Source organism: Chiloscyllium plagiosum, unplaced genomic scaffold (genome assembly GCF_037043375.1).
Source record: "Chiloscyllium plagiosum isolate Xiang-an unplaced genomic scaffold, Cpla_swu_hap1 HiC_scaffold_20, whole genome shotgun sequence".
Taxonomy (NCBI): Eukaryota; Metazoa; Chordata; class Chondrichthyes; order Orectolobiformes; family Hemiscylliidae; genus Chiloscyllium; species Chiloscyllium plagiosum.
The window spans coordinates 42,517,419-42,532,969 of NW_028270158.1; the positions used below are offsets into that span (position 1 = coordinate 42,517,419).

The 15,551-nt window shown below is 40.4% G+C and overlaps 1 protein-coding gene across 7 annotated transcripts in view; it reads right to left on the reverse strand.

The window, feature by feature from the left end:
* The window catches only part of crebbpb (CREB binding lysine acetyltransferase b), a 210,217-nt gene that overhangs the window by 43,922 nt on the left and 150,744 nt on the right, over positions 1 to 15,551 (reverse strand). For all 7 annotated transcript variants that reach the window (XM_087997874.1, XM_087997875.1, XM_087997872.1 and 4 more), the window contains exon 23: positions 9,698 to 9,765. In XM_087997874.1, the coding sequence (XP_087854000.1) occupies positions 9,698 to 9,765 (68 nt within the window). The remainder of the gene's footprint in view (positions 1 to 9,697; positions 9,766 to 15,551) is intronic.

Consider the following 15,551-nt stretch of genomic DNA (forward strand, 5'->3'; position numbering starts at 1 on the left):
GATTCGAGTCCCCGTGATGAATAAAGTCAGAAAGGGGTTAAAGAGTGGTGAAGTTTGAGACTCAAGTCTTTGTTCAGGGGGAAGACAATAGCTTGGACTGTGGCGCCATGTGGTCTGCTGAGAGGGCTTTCTCATTTTGTAAGTGTTACTTCAGTGAGACGATGCCAAAAAAAAACGAGAAACGCTGAAATTAAGGTTGTACAAATACTTAGGTCAGAAAAGGAAGTTTGAATGTAAGTTTGCCATGCTGTGAGTGTTTGAATTTTAAATACTTTGGTTTGTTAAAATACTAATTCAGAAGATCCTTTTAATTAACTGTTTTGCCTTGTGTGAATCAGGATCTCAATTCAATGAGGTTTGTTGGCTATGTAATAGGGCAGATTTTGTTTTTACATTGAAATTGTATAACATTACGTCCTTTTCAAAATTAGCAAGCTTGTAACCTTAAAACAAATTGTTTTGAGTGCCTCGAGCCCCTGAGTTGTTTCAGATTCTACAATGCCTGTTCCAAAAAAACTGTTGGGTCAATGGTCATGCTTTAGCCAGATGAGAGTACTGTATTATATCTTTGTGCTGTGTTTTTTGACGCAGGGTGTTCACAAAAAGAAGAGTGCATTTTAATTTTGATGTTTTGTTAAGATTTTAGAGAATATTAGAACTTGAGGCTGAGCTGTTTCAGTTCTGTTAATTATTGTTAAGACTTCACTGGCCCCCTTTGTATTGCAAATTCAAAGAAGATTGATCTCTAGTAAAGCTGCCTCTGTAATTCTAACTGTTTTATTTGGGAAGTTTCATTTGGAGAACATATTTTAATATATTCTGCATTTGTTTCCCACGAATATTTTGAGATTTAAATCTGAACTGAAACTGCCTCTTCGGCTCAGTGGTTAGCACTGCAGCCTCACAGCGCCAGGGACCCAGGTTCAATTCCCACCTCGGGCAACTGTCTGTGTGGAGTTTGCACATTCTCCCCATGTCTGCTTGCGTTTCCTCCGGGTGCTCCGGTTTCCTCCCACAGTCTAAAGATGCGCAGGTTAGGTGAACTGGCCATACTAAATTGCCCGTAATGTTAGATGCATTAGTCAAAGGGTGAATGTAGGGGAATGGGTCTGGGTGGGTTACTCTTTGGAGGGTCGGTGTGGACTTGTTGGGCCGAAGGGCCTGTTTCCACACTGTAGGGGATCTAATCTAAATTGCTAAAGCACAGGAAATATTTTGTTGTTTTCTTGCTGTTCCAGACTTTTGAAATATTTTTCCTGACAGCTTACACATTAGCCAAGTATTAATTGATTAAAGGAAAATAATTTTTGAGTAACGCGAATGAGGTACCCAAGGGTTTGATTTTAGGACCATTGATTGTTGTTTATAATTGACTGAATTGTTTAAGCAGTACAATTTAGAAGTTTATGGATTGTATAAAACTTGATAATGTCATACTGGCAGACACAATTTAGTGTAGTTAAATGTGTGACTGCCTTCATATTGATAACCACCTTGGCAAAAAAGGAATGAGTGGAAATGTAAAGATACTTTCAGCAGCTAACATCGTCTCTAGAATTTCTCCATTCACAGGTAAAGCATACCTTCAGACCATTGCCTGCCCCTCCACAACCTGTTCCAACAGACTCAATCAGCTCCCCAGTCATGAGCATGAAAAGTGAAGTTAACAACAGTGAAGAGGAGGTCTGTACATTTTTTGTCAGTGGCCTTCCTACAGACATTAAACCACATGAGCCTTATCTTGTCTTTAAGGGATATGAAGGTTCACTGATTATGCTCACATCACAACAGTCATTTGGCTTTGTTACATTTAACAGCACAGCAGGAGCAGAAGCAACAAAGAATGCTGTGTTTGCCTAGCCTGCTGCTGCACCCCACGCTCAGATGTGCTGGTATCCTCCATCTGAAACATCTCCGAAAGGTCGGAAGTTTTGTCAGTTTTGTTAAGTACTTAACTGCCCTTACCCAAGAATTCAGATTTCTCCATAAAGTGGTGTGCAGAAGAACAGACTGAATTTTGTTTTCAGGTTGGACTTTACTAAAGGAGACTTTGGAGAACTGGCTCGTTTTCACTCGACTTGGAGGGGATGGACTAGTCATTAAGGACTGTGGATTTACGAACTTTACTGGTGAATTTATTTTCCACATGGGAAGATTCTTCAAGTTCTATTTATTGTAATGGGCTAGTAATTTTTTTTGTTGTAATCATTGTATGCTGTGTGTCAATAACTTGCTTAAAGACTGGCTGCCAGAGTCTTATAAAATTGATGCCACTGGTCATCATGAAATGATAAAATGTGTATAGGGTATAAGCAGGTAGAGAAAGAGTTAAGTTTTGAGTTTTGTGAAACTCAACTGAGCATGATTCAGATCAGATAAGAACCTGTTGTTAACAATGGAGTGCTGGAGGCAAAGGTAATGGGTTAACAAGGTGGAAAAGCATTCATTATGTAGAGCTATTTAACAATATTGGAAGCATTCACTATACAAGGTCACTTTAACAAGGTAAAAAGTATTTGTTATGTGAAGCCAGTTAAGGTTAAGAACGTCCACTGTGTAACAGCAGATGGCTTAATCTTTACTATTGACACTTGCTGATGGCAACGGTAAACCAATCAATATGTATGTTGCCTTGTCTGGATGTTCCTCCCTGTAAAATGATTATATAATTCAGTAAGAAACTGCTGTTCGAGAGAGAAGACTGAGAACTCAGGTCTCTGTGCACAAAGGAGGACGTTCTCTCTATCTCCAGAGCCTGGAATAAAGCTGAAGGAGGTAAAACGGCATTGTGTCTGAGCGTTTTGCTTCGACTGAGGGGGGAACGGGACGACATACTGAGATACAGTGAAAAGTATTATTTTGCATACTATCCAGGCAAATCATACCTTACGCAAGTAATTGATGGCAATAGATGGTGAGTCAATGAAATCAGCAAGAATTCAACTGCAGTTGAAGCAGTTTGAAATAGAAATGGAAATTTATTGCCAGGTGGTGCTGAGCAGCCTTCTTGAACTGCTGCAGACATTGAGAAGTGGGAACACACACAGTCATGTAAGGAAGTGTTTTAAGATTTTGACTCTGCAACAGTGAAGGGACTGTGATAAAGCTCCAAGTCAAGATACTGGAGCTTGAAGGCGAAAGTTCAGGTGAAGGTGCCCATGTAGCTGTTGCCCTTGTCCTTCTAGGTGGTAGAAGTCATGAATTTGAAAGAAGCTTTTAGAGGAGCCTGGATGAGTGACTGCAGCACATCACGTACATCTTAAACCAGGTGGCTGGGTCTGAATCAAGCAGACTGCTTTGTCCTGGAGGGTGTCAAGTCTTGAGACTGTTGTTGGAGCACAGATCTAGGCAAGTCAATAATATTTCATTACATGCCATACTTGTACTTTGTAGACACTGGGGAGACAGATGTTGCTCACTGCAGAATCCCAAACCTTTGACTTGCTCCCATAGGGAAATTATTCATTTGGCTGAAACAAAAATTGCAATTGCTGGCAAAGCTCAGCAGGTCTGGCAACATCTGCGGACAGAAATCAGAGTTAACCTTTCAGGCTGAATGTCACTCAACCAGAAATGTGAGATTTCTCTCCACAGATGCTGCCAGACCTGCTGAGTTTTTCCAGCAACTTCTATTTTGGTTTCTGATTTACAGCATTCGCTGTTCTTTTCATTTTTCTTTATATGGCTGTCCAGTTCAGTTTCTAGTCAATGGTAACTGAATGTGTGTTGATAATGAAGGATTCAGCAATACAATAGCTATTGAACATCAATGGATAATGGTTAGATTTTCTTTTGGTGGAGACCGTCATTGCTTGGTACTTACACTGTGCGAACATTAAATGTCTGCTATCAGTCCAAGCCTGCATGCTGTCTCGGTCTTGCTGTACATGGACACAGACTGCTTCAAATCTAAGCTGTGAATAGCACAAAACAATCAGCAGCAACAGTCCTAACTCTGAACTTATGATAGAGGGAAGGTTATTGACAAAGCAATTGAAAAAGTGTAGGCCTAGGACGTAACTACCTGGAAGAACTCCTGCAAAGTCCTTGGGCTGAGATGATTGACCTACAACAACCACAACTATCTTCCAATTATCAAATTGAAGTTGAAGCTGAAGGAGTTCTGGAATATTTGTATGTGAAAAAGGGGATTCTAATGAAGTGAAGTGGAGACCTGCTCATAGACCTGCAGACAAGGAATAGATGGTGGTTCATCAGATAGTGACACCACCTAAGTATCATCAAGAAATATGAGGGATATGAATATATACAAGTTGACATTTGCACTGGCCAGGTCTTTACAAGGATGTGGTAAAACATACGATGTATGTCAGGATATAGGAAAGCTACATGCGGTCAAAGTTACATGCTTAAATTGCATAACGGTTTTTGAGGAACTGTGTAGTGGGGTGGTGGTGGATTGTGTGGGACTCTGATAAAACAAAAATGGGACACTAATTTATCTGTATTATCAAAGGATTTGGCTATTCAATTCCCAGAGATCATACCCTTAAGAAGAATTACCTCTAAGGCAAGGTTAGAAAAGTTAGCTCAGCTCTTCAGTCAAATCATGGTTCCAATTTAGTACCTAAAATTTTTCAGTATGTTATGAGTAGTCTGAGTATAACAGTGCTAAAGCCTTCAGCATATAGCCCAGACACAAGGAGCTTTAGAAAGGTACCAAACAATCAACCGTATGCCCTGATCATCATTGGCACGAAAATGAATTATGACAATGCTTCAACGGAAGCTGCAGTGATGATGTTATCCAGCACAGTGACAAAACGTCTGCATACAAACCGATCAGCTTGGCGGGCAAACCAACTATTGTAACTTGAATTTCTTTTGTCATTCAAACAGAATTCATTAATCTACTAGTTTTAGCCCCTTTGAAACAACAGGCCTAAAAAGCATCCCAAATCCCAAACATTTCAACTGGGGACCATGTTTTAGTCCTTTACAAAGTGAATGACTGGAAGGATGGTCCAGTGGTTCATATAGGGTAGTTAAAAGAATTAGTAAATTGATTCCCATAAAAAGAATCAGCTTCATGTCAGAATCTGTGTTGCATTAATATGTTGAAGCATCATCACCATCAAGGTGTTGGATATGTAAGTACAGGTGTGTCAGGTAGTAAGCACAGTGGAGGATGAAAGTAATAGGAGGAGAACTGGACATTTTCCAGATTTAACCACCTACTATCCAAACAGCTAACACTAAATTGTTAGGAAAGATGTACATCATGCTTTCATATTTAGAAGCAAAAGAATAAAAAGACCTAACAAAGTTACTCTTTAAGTTTAATGGAGTCTCTAGGGACAAACTAGGGTGTGAAGGTTTAGCCACATATGTTGTAATATAGGAGGATATATCCTTATCATTTAGGCTGAAAGAATTATGGTCAGGTGAAAGCAGAAATCCAACATACATTTGAAAATCATCGAATTAAACCCCTCGAAGCAGTTGGAGTTTCCAGTAATATTAGTACTGAAGCTTGATGGTTCAATCTAATTCTGCATCAACTACAGAAAGGCAGGCTCCGACTCAATTCCTTAATAGGAGTGGTAGTGCTAGATTTCTCCAAATTAGTTTTATCAATGAGATAGGGGTAAGGCCCTTTAACATTCAGAGGTGAGGAGATATCTGCCTTTGCAAATGCAGATGATCTTATTCAATGCTTAGTATACCATTGGGTCTTAAAAAAACGTTCTTCAGCAACTTTCCACAGACTGATCGAGCAAGTGGTAGACAGTATTCCTCATGGAATAGTTCATCTCAATGACATATTCAGTGTCATGTAGGAAGGCACCTTGGAACAATTAGAAGTTTTGTTTAGAAAATTACAATTGGCTGATTTGGTGATAAACCTTGTCATAGTGAACTTACAGAAGTATGAGAAACTTACACAGGATGTATCGTTGAGCAAGGACAACTGCTGCAAAGAATACTAAGTACAAACATTAATGGAGTTCCCTGATTCTTTAGCTAAACGGAGGATTTTAGAATTTTTAGAATTAGAATCCCGACAATATGGAAATAGGCCCTTCAGCCCAACAAGTCCACACCAACCCTCCGAACAGTAACCCACCCTGACCCATTCCCCCTGAATGATGCACCTAACCTACACATCCCTGTGCACAATGGCAATCTAGCATGGTCAATTCACCTAACCAGCACATCTTTGGCCTGTGGGAGGAAATCAGAGCATCCAGAGGAAACCCATGCAGACACAGGGAGAACATGCAAACTCCACATAGACATTAGCCTGAGGCTGGAATTGAACCTGCGTCCCTGGCGCTGTGAGGCAGCAGTGCTCACCATTAAGCCACCGTGCCACCCTGGTTTTTGGGTGTGTGAGGGTTTTATTGCAAATTTCAGCATTAAAACTGCCCACTGACAAATTTTCCCGAAAAGAAAGTCAAGGGAGTACCAGGCATCTTTTAAAAAGTTGAAAACCGTATTAATCCATGCTGGCTACACAAAATTTCAATCAATCTTTAAGTACCAATTGATGCTAGTGATTGGGAGTGAGTGCATTCTATTATAAGAAAATGGGCTAAGCATAGAGAAGTCAGGAGGGTACTTTTCTGGAAAACTAAACAGACACGAAAAGAAATCCTGCTACTGGTTCTTAAACATTTTGAAGGATATACCTGCCATAGTTACAGAAAGACATTGGGACATATTGATTATAACCTCAAAGCCATTGTGGAAAAATGTAAAAACGAAAATGTCAGACTATTTTGACAGAGATGCTTTTCCAGTCTTATCTTTCAAAGACTATTCTTAATACAAGGAAAAACAATGGAGTGGCCAATGCTTTGTCAAGAATGCAATCTCATTAGAGGTATGTAAGCATCAGAGATAATCACACAGGTTACATATAAAGTGTGTGTGAATGGCTTAATTTTAAAGTATACATTTTCCCGTGAAATACACTGAAAAACAGAATTTCATTTTTCCAAGGGTGGAGGTCTTATGAAGATGTTTTATATTGAATATTGTTTGAAAGACTTATGATTTGAAGAACTGTGGAAATGGGAACTTATTTCAAGTTTTATAGATATACTTAAAATGGCTCGCTTAAAAGAGGTCACTCAATCTAAAAAAAACCATGTGAGTAATAACTTCTTCACTTGCTATACAGTCTAGATTAGAGTGGTGCTGGAAGCACAGCAGGTCAGGCAGCAACCGACGAGCAGGAAAATCGACGTTTCAGGCAAAAGCCCTTCATCAGCATCAGTACTACCAAACCAGTTTGCTGAGGTCATTTTGAACAGTGACTACTTGGACAAGTTCTTGTTTTTCTGAGTCAATTAGAAACAATTCTGCTAAGAACAAGCTGGGTTGGAGGAAGCCTGCTAAGATCCAGATAGCTTAAGAACCAGTTGCGTAAGTGGGAGCTTGCTAAGAACTAACTGAATTGAGGGAAACATGCAGTGAAGAAACTGCTTAGATGATCTCTTCCATTTCTGAAAAAAGATTCAGGGTAAAATCTATTTGTTCTTCTGAAATAGTGATTTAAAAAATCTCTGCGGAATGTATTTCCTGAGCAAGCTCTCAGCATGCATAATCAGTGACATACCTACATTCAGGGGAGGCAATGGCCTAGTGGTATTATCGCTGGACTGCTAATCCAGAGGCCCAGATAATGCTCTGGAAACTTGGATTCAAATCTTTCCATGGCAGATGGTGAAATTTGAATTCAATAATAAAAAAAATCTGGAAACAAGGTTCTAATGATACCAAAACCCATCGCTCATTGTTAGGAAAACCCATATGGATCACTAATGTGCTTACTCCAGACCCACAGCATTGTGGTGGACTTTTAACTACTCTCCGTGCAATTAGGGATGGTCAATAAATGCTTCCCTTGCCAGTGATGCTCTCATCCCGTGAATGAATAAACAGAAGTGTCAGAACATCAAAGCAACAGACTTCAAAATATCCAATCCTTTTGTCTTCAAGAAAATCCACTAATCAATAAAATTGGTCATACTGGTAATTGGAAAAAGTATTATTTTATGTTGTGATTAGTAGCATAGTGGGACTAGAGTGACAATGCAGTCATAGAGTCAAACAGCACAGAACAGACCATTTGGTCCAACCAGTCCATGCTGAACATAATCCAAACTAAACTACTCTCACCTGCCTGCTCCTGGTCCCTATCTCTCCTAAACTTTCCTATTCATGTATGGATCCAAATTTTAACATCCACTCAAGCAGACAAATATAGCCTCGTTTTAACATCTCCTTCAAATCATAACACCAGTCTGTGCAGTCAGTAATTCAGTGGAGTGCCATTGCTGATTTTTCAAGCCCTCTAGGAGGACATGAACCTGGAACATGATGATTCAGAGGTTAGTATGCTATCAACTGAGCCATAGCTAACTCACTTGAAACAGGAAACTAAAACTACATGATTTTTAGATTAGATTAGATTACTTACAGTGTGGAAACAGGCCCTTCGGCCCAATAAGTCCACACGGCCCCGCCGAAGCGCAACCCACCCATACCCCTACATTTACCCAACACTACGGGCAATTTAGCATAGCCAATTCACCTGACCTGCATATCTTTGGACTGTGGGAGGAAACCGGAGCACCCGGAGGAAACCCACGCAGACACGGGGAGAATGTACAAACTCCACACAGTCAGTCGCCTGAGGCGGGAATTGAACCCGGGCCTCTGGCGCTGTGAGGCAGCAGTGCTAATTTTCAATGGCATTGCCTGTATTTTAACATTTAGGAAAGGAGGAGGGAAATTGTTTCCTTTTCATACAACCTGGAACACGAGTAGGTTTTAACCCCTTGAACCAGCTCCACTCATTTAATAAGATCCTGGTTGATCTGATTGTAATCACAAATCCACATTCTCACCTACATATGAAAGCCCTTCACTCCCTTGCTTACCAAAAGTTTATCCACCTCTGCCTGAAAAATATTCAAAGACTAATTTCACTGCCTTTTCAGAAATGGAATTTCATAGACTCATGCCTCTCAGAGATAAAAAAAGCTCATCTCATCGGTTTAAAATGGGAAACCCTTGCTTTTAAACAATGACCCCGCTTTTAGATTCTCCCACAGGAGTAAACATTTACTCTAAATCTGTCCTGTCAAGTCCCCTCAGGATGATACATGCTTCAAATAAGTCATATATTACTCTTCTAAACTCCATGTGATACAAACTTAGTCTGTCTAATGTTTCCTAAAAAGACAACCTAGCCATTTAAGGCATTAGTATGGCAAACTTTCTCTGAACTGGTCAATATAATGATATCCTTCCTTAGGAAAGGTGACCAATATTGAACAAAGTACTCCAGATGTAGTCTTATCAGTGCAACGTAAGGAGAGCTTTCCTAAGTTTTTATTACAACTTAAACGGTCCATTTTTCCACCTGTTTTAAATCTTCGTTTCAATTTGTTTCAGCCTGTCAATAAAACGTACTCTAACATTTACCCAACAAAGTCATATACAGATTTTGCTCAAAGACTCTTAATGTTTTCATTTATCGACTCTTCAGAATACAAAGATGATGAAAGGCAAAAATGGAATCTAATGAGCAGTAGCATTTTCATTTTGAATAGTAAGTACTTTTGAAGATTTGAAAGTTCTAAACAAATCATTTTAGCTGCCAATTAAATGTTGGTGACACCAGTTCCCTATTGAAAGGCTTAAAAAGGATATGAATACTTACTTTTAGAGCTGAATTTGTTCTCTTTCCTGGTTTTACCAGCTTTCTTCAAGCAATTGTCACAAACAAAGCTGTAGAAAGAAATTTAAAACCAAAAATAGAAGTTTGCACACAAAATGCTTACATGGTTAAGTTCTGCAGGTAGTTATCATCTAAAAGACAAAAACTAAATCTTTAAATAAGCTAGTTTTCTACAAAACAATTATGTGCACTACACTAATCAATTTATTTATTCATACTTAAGATCTTATTAGGAAATATTGGGTCAGTTAGAAAAAAGGATAACATTAAGAATCCAGCAAAAGTACAGAGTGATAGATACAGAGGTAGTAAAAGAGAAATTCACATATTGGGCCCCAAATTAAAGCCCTTCCCTAAGTTGCCTTACCAAATGAGCCTGAGATTGGAGTTGACTGTCTCAACAGTTTTATGGAATTGATGAACAAAGCAAGTACACAGAGTAGAAACAGCTTACAAGAGTTTCTTGAACATTACAAGGCAATTTCAGTGTGGCTTTGCGATCCTTGCATTACTAATTGCCTGGAACTGTGGATAATGACCGACAAGAAGCTTGGTGACCGAGTAGGCATAGAAACAAAATTAGCCATCACCAGGTAAAACAGTTTCACACGTGTGGGGGAGTGGAGGGAGGAATGGGGAAGAAATTGCTTCACCAGCAAGACTACTTATGGAGATTATGTCCCAAACAGACCTGGGCTATATGGAGACACATGGTAAAACATTCAACTTACTTTGAGTCACAAATGGAGAAATGTTGTTAGAAAGTCGTACCTTTTTAATTGGTTAAAAAAAAACTAGAACATTATTAAAATGAAGAAACCTTAGTGTGGTTGTAAAGGAGAAAGGTTTAAAAGAAATTTTCATTACATTGAACACTCCTGACTGAAATATAATCATGTGACAGGTATTAATTGGGGACTCAATGTGCGTACATATTTATGATTTTGTTAGAAGTGTGGACTGTGTCTCTCTGTAAATAAAAGTATAGAGAATGAAGACTAGGCATCATGCCATCCCTCACCACTGCGCTCTGCATTTTGACATTGGTAGGAATATTCAATGAGGCAACCACACATTCCATTGTGGGATACACAAATACACATCTATAATTAGACAAGATACAGCAGCAGAATTAGTCCCACTGAATCTGCTCCACCATTCAATTATGGTTGCTATGTTACTCAACCCCATTCTCCTGCCTTCTCCCATAACCCTTAATGCTTTCACCAATCAAGAATCTATCTAGTTCAGTCTTAAATGCACTCAATGACTTGGCCTTTACAGCCTTCTGTGGCAATAAGTTCCACAGATGTAACATCCTTTGGCTAAAGAAATTCCTTTCATTTCAGTTCTAAAGGGGTGTTCCTTCACTCTAAGGCTGTGTCCTCATTCCTAGTCTCACCCACTAATGAAAATATCTTCCCAACATCCAGTCTATCCAGGCCTCTCAGTATTCTGGAAGTTTCAATGAGATCCCCCATATACTTCTAACCTCCAATGAGTACAGACCCAGAGTCTTCAACTGCTCCTCATACGAACAAAGAACAAAACAGCACTGGAACAGGAATTCAGCCCATCAAGCCTGTGCCAATTCCTGTTCCTTACTTAGACCTGTTAATTATTGTCCACACATGGTTTCTATCCCTCTGTTCGCCTCCCATTCATGTGTCTATCAAGATACACCTTGAATGTTGCTAATGTGCCTGCTTCCCACACCTCCACCTATAATGCATTCCAGACACCCACCGCACTCAAATTTTCCCTGCATATCTCCCCTAAAGTTTCTCCTTCTCACCTTGAACCTGTGCCCTCCTATAGTTAACCTTTCCAACCTGGGAAAAATTCTGACCATCCATCCTTCAATACAGAACATAGAATATAGAAAAGTACAGCACAGAACAGGCCCTTTGGCCCACGATGTTGTGCCAAGGTTTAATCCTGATGTAAAATATAACAACTTAACCTACGCTCCCCCCAAATCACTGCTTTCCACGTGCATGTCCAGCAGTCACCTAAATGTCCCTAATGACTCTGCTTCCACCACCACAGCTGGCAACACATTCCATGCATTCACAACTCTCTGCAGAAAGAACCTACCTCTGACGTCTCCTTTATACCTTCCTCCTAATATCTTCAAACTATGACTCCTTGAACCAGTCAATCCTGCCCTGGGGAAAAAGTCTCTGGCTATACACGCTATCTATTCCACTCATTACCTTGTATATCTCAATCAGGTCTACTCGCTTCCTTCTTCTCTCCAGAGAGAAAGGTCCAAGCTTATTCAACCTTTCTTCATAAGGCAAGCCCTCCAGTCCAGGCAACATCCTGATAAACCTTCTTTGCACCCTCTCCAAAGGTCTATGTCTATCTTTCCTATAGTAGTGCGACCAGAACTGAACACAAGTGTGGTCTCACCAGGGACTTGTACAGCTGTAGCAAAACCTCGCAGCTCTTAAACTCGATTCCCCTGTTTATGAAAGCTAAAACACCATATGCTTTCTTAACAACCCTATTCACTTGGGTGGCAACTTTGAGGGATCTATGTACTTGCACACCCAGATCCCTCTGTTCCTCCACAGGTTGAACTCCATCTGCCATTTCTCAGCCCAGCTCTGCATCCTGTCTATGTCTATCCTGCTCCTCTGTTCTCGTCATCCAAGGTTCCTTAATCTTACCCCTTCGTACCTGTCTCAGAGGAACAAATCCGTGCATCACTCGCAACAACTGCTCCTTAAATAGTCTCCACATTTCTGCTGTGCTCTTTCTGTGGAACAATTACTCCCAAGTCTATACTTCCCAATTCCTGTCTCATAGCATCATAAATTTCCTTTTCCCCAATTAAATATCTTCCCTCGGTAACTGCTCCTTTCCCTCTCCAAGGCTATGGTTAATGTCTCTCATAATTTTGTAAATCTCAATCAGGTTGCTCCTCAGCCTCCATCTCTCCAGTGCGAACAGAGTTGATAAAACCCTCAAGGCAACACCCTGGTAAACGTTCTCTGCACCCTCTCCAAAGCATCCATATTGTAACCAGAACTGCATGCAATATTCTAAATGTAGCCTAACTAATGTTTTATACAGCTGTAACATAACTTGCCAACTTATACGGTCGATGCCCCAGCCAATGAAGACAAGTGCGCTGTATGCCTTCTTGACTACCATATCCAGGAGTGTTGCTCCTTTCAGGGATCTGTGGACCTGCACACCCAAATCTGAATATCAATACTCCTAAAAGGTTCTGCCATTTATTGTATAATTCACACCTGAATTTGAGCTTCCAAAATTCATCATTTAGCATTTGTCCGGATTAAACTCCATCTGCCATTTCTCTGTCCAAATCCATAATTTATCTATAATCTGCTGTAACCTCTGACAATCCGCCTTACTATCTGCAACTTCGCCAATTTTGGTGTCATCTGCAACTTTTTAACCAAACCACCTAAATTTTCCTCCGCATCATTTATACATATTACAAAACTATAAAAAGGACCCACACCTAGTTATTATCTCCAATCTGAAAAGCACCTGTCCACCACTACTGTGTCTTCAGTTTTGTATCCATCCAGCCATCACACCCTGGACACCTTGAGACTCCACCTTTTGTACCAGCCTGCCAGGAGGTACTTTATCAAACGCCTTACTAAAGTCCATGTAGACAACATCCATTGCCCTTCCCTCATCAATCATTCTTGTCACGTCCTCAAAACACTTAATCAAGTTTGTGATTCATGACCTTCCCCATACAAACTCATGCTGCCCATCACTAACAAATCCACCCGCTTCCAAGTGTGAATAAATCCTGTCTCTCAGCATCTTTTCCAACAGCTTCCACTGATGTCAGGCTCACTGGCATATAATTACCTGGATTATCTCTAGAGGTTTCCCTTCTTAAACAAAGGAACAACATCGGCCATTCTCTAGTCCTCTGGAATCTTGCCTAATGCCAAAGAGGATGCAAATATATCTGTTGAGCCCTTAGCTATTTTCTCCCTTGGCTCTCACAGTATCCTACGATAAATTCCATTTGGCTGTGGGACTTGTCTACCTTAAAGCATTTCAAGACATCAACGACACCACCACAGAGTATTCACACATCTTTCCCAAACCTCAACATCTCTCATGTCCCTCTCTTCAATGAATAGTGATATAATGTATTCATGGATCTCACCAATTTCCTCTGGCTCCACTCACAATCTCTCTCCTTTCGCCTTGAGTGGGCCTACTCTTTCCCTAACTACCCTCTTGCTCCTAATACAAGTATAAAGTGTTGTGGGATTCTCCTTAACCTGGATGGCCAATGACATTTCATGACCTGTTTTAGCCCTCCTTACTCCACTTTCTCTATATTCTTCAAGGACTTCATCTGTTTTTAGTTACCTAGACCTGAGATATGCTTCCTTTTTTATGACTAAGCTGATAATTTCCTGTCATCCAAGGTTCCGGAATCTTGCCAATCCTGTCCTTCATTTTCACAGGAACATGCCTGTCCTGTACTCTAATCAACTGGTCTTAAAGGACTCAGATGTGGGTTTAGCCACAAACAGCCACTCCCAATCCACATTCTCCAATTCTTGCCTAATTCAATTATAGTTAGCTTTCTCCTAATTTAATACCTTCATTGAAGGTCCATTCATGTCCTTATCCATAAAGATCTAAAAACTTAAGGAAGTGTGGTCACTATTCCAAAAAAGCTCCTAACTGCAACTTTGATCACCTAGCCAGGGCTCATTTCCCAATACCAGGTCCAGGACGGGCCCCTCCCTCATTGGACTATCCACAAACTGTTTTTAAAAAAAAAAACATCCTGGACACACCTAACAAACTGCTCCCCATCCAAACCCTTGGCACTAACGAAGTCTCAGTCAATATGGGGCAAGTTAAAATCACCAACCATAACAAGCCCTTGACCCACTAAATCATTCTTGTAAATCTCCTTTGACTCCCTTCATCACCAGCACATCATTGCTTAGATACAGGCCCAAAACTGCTCGCAATATTTCAAATGTGGTCTGATGAGAATTTTATAATGCCTCAGCAGTCCATCGCTGCTCTTGTACTGTACCCATCTGAACCGAATTGCATTTGCCTTCCTCAATGCCACGTGAACCTTAAGAAAATTCTGAACTAGGACTCCCAACACTGACCTCTGTGGAATTCCACTGGTCATTGGCTGCCATTCTGAAAAACATCCCTTTATCACCTCTCTGCCTTCTGCCAGCCAGACAATCTCTATCCATGCAAACAGCTTGCGCTTTATCTTATTTTATGGGCTCTTATCTTATTTAGCAACCTCCTGTGTAACACTGTGTCAAAGGCCTTTGGAAATCCAAATAGATCACATGTAGTGGCTCTCCTTTGTCTAACTTGCTTGTTATCACTTCAAAAAATTCGAACACATTTGTCAGGTATGACCTCCCCTGGACAAAGCTGTGTTGAATCAGCCCGATTTTACCATGCACTTTCAAGTGCTTCACAATCTCATCCTTAATAATGGACTCTAAAATCTTACCAATGACCTAGGTAAGGTTAACTGGCCTATAGTGTCTCTTCTGTCTCCATCCCTTCTTAAACAGAGGTGTTACATTAGCCATTCTCCAGTCCTCTGGGAGCTTCTCCGACTCTAGTGATTCCGGAAAGATCATCACCAATGACTCTACAAGCTCCTCAGCTATCTCCTTCAGAACTCTGGGATGTACTCCACCTGTTCCGATGATTTATCTATTTTCAGACTTTCAACTTCCTCAGCACTTTCTCTTCAGCGATTACCATTACACTCACCCTCTGCTTCCTGACTTTCTTGAAGTTTTGGTATGCTGTTGGTGTCTTCCATTGTGCA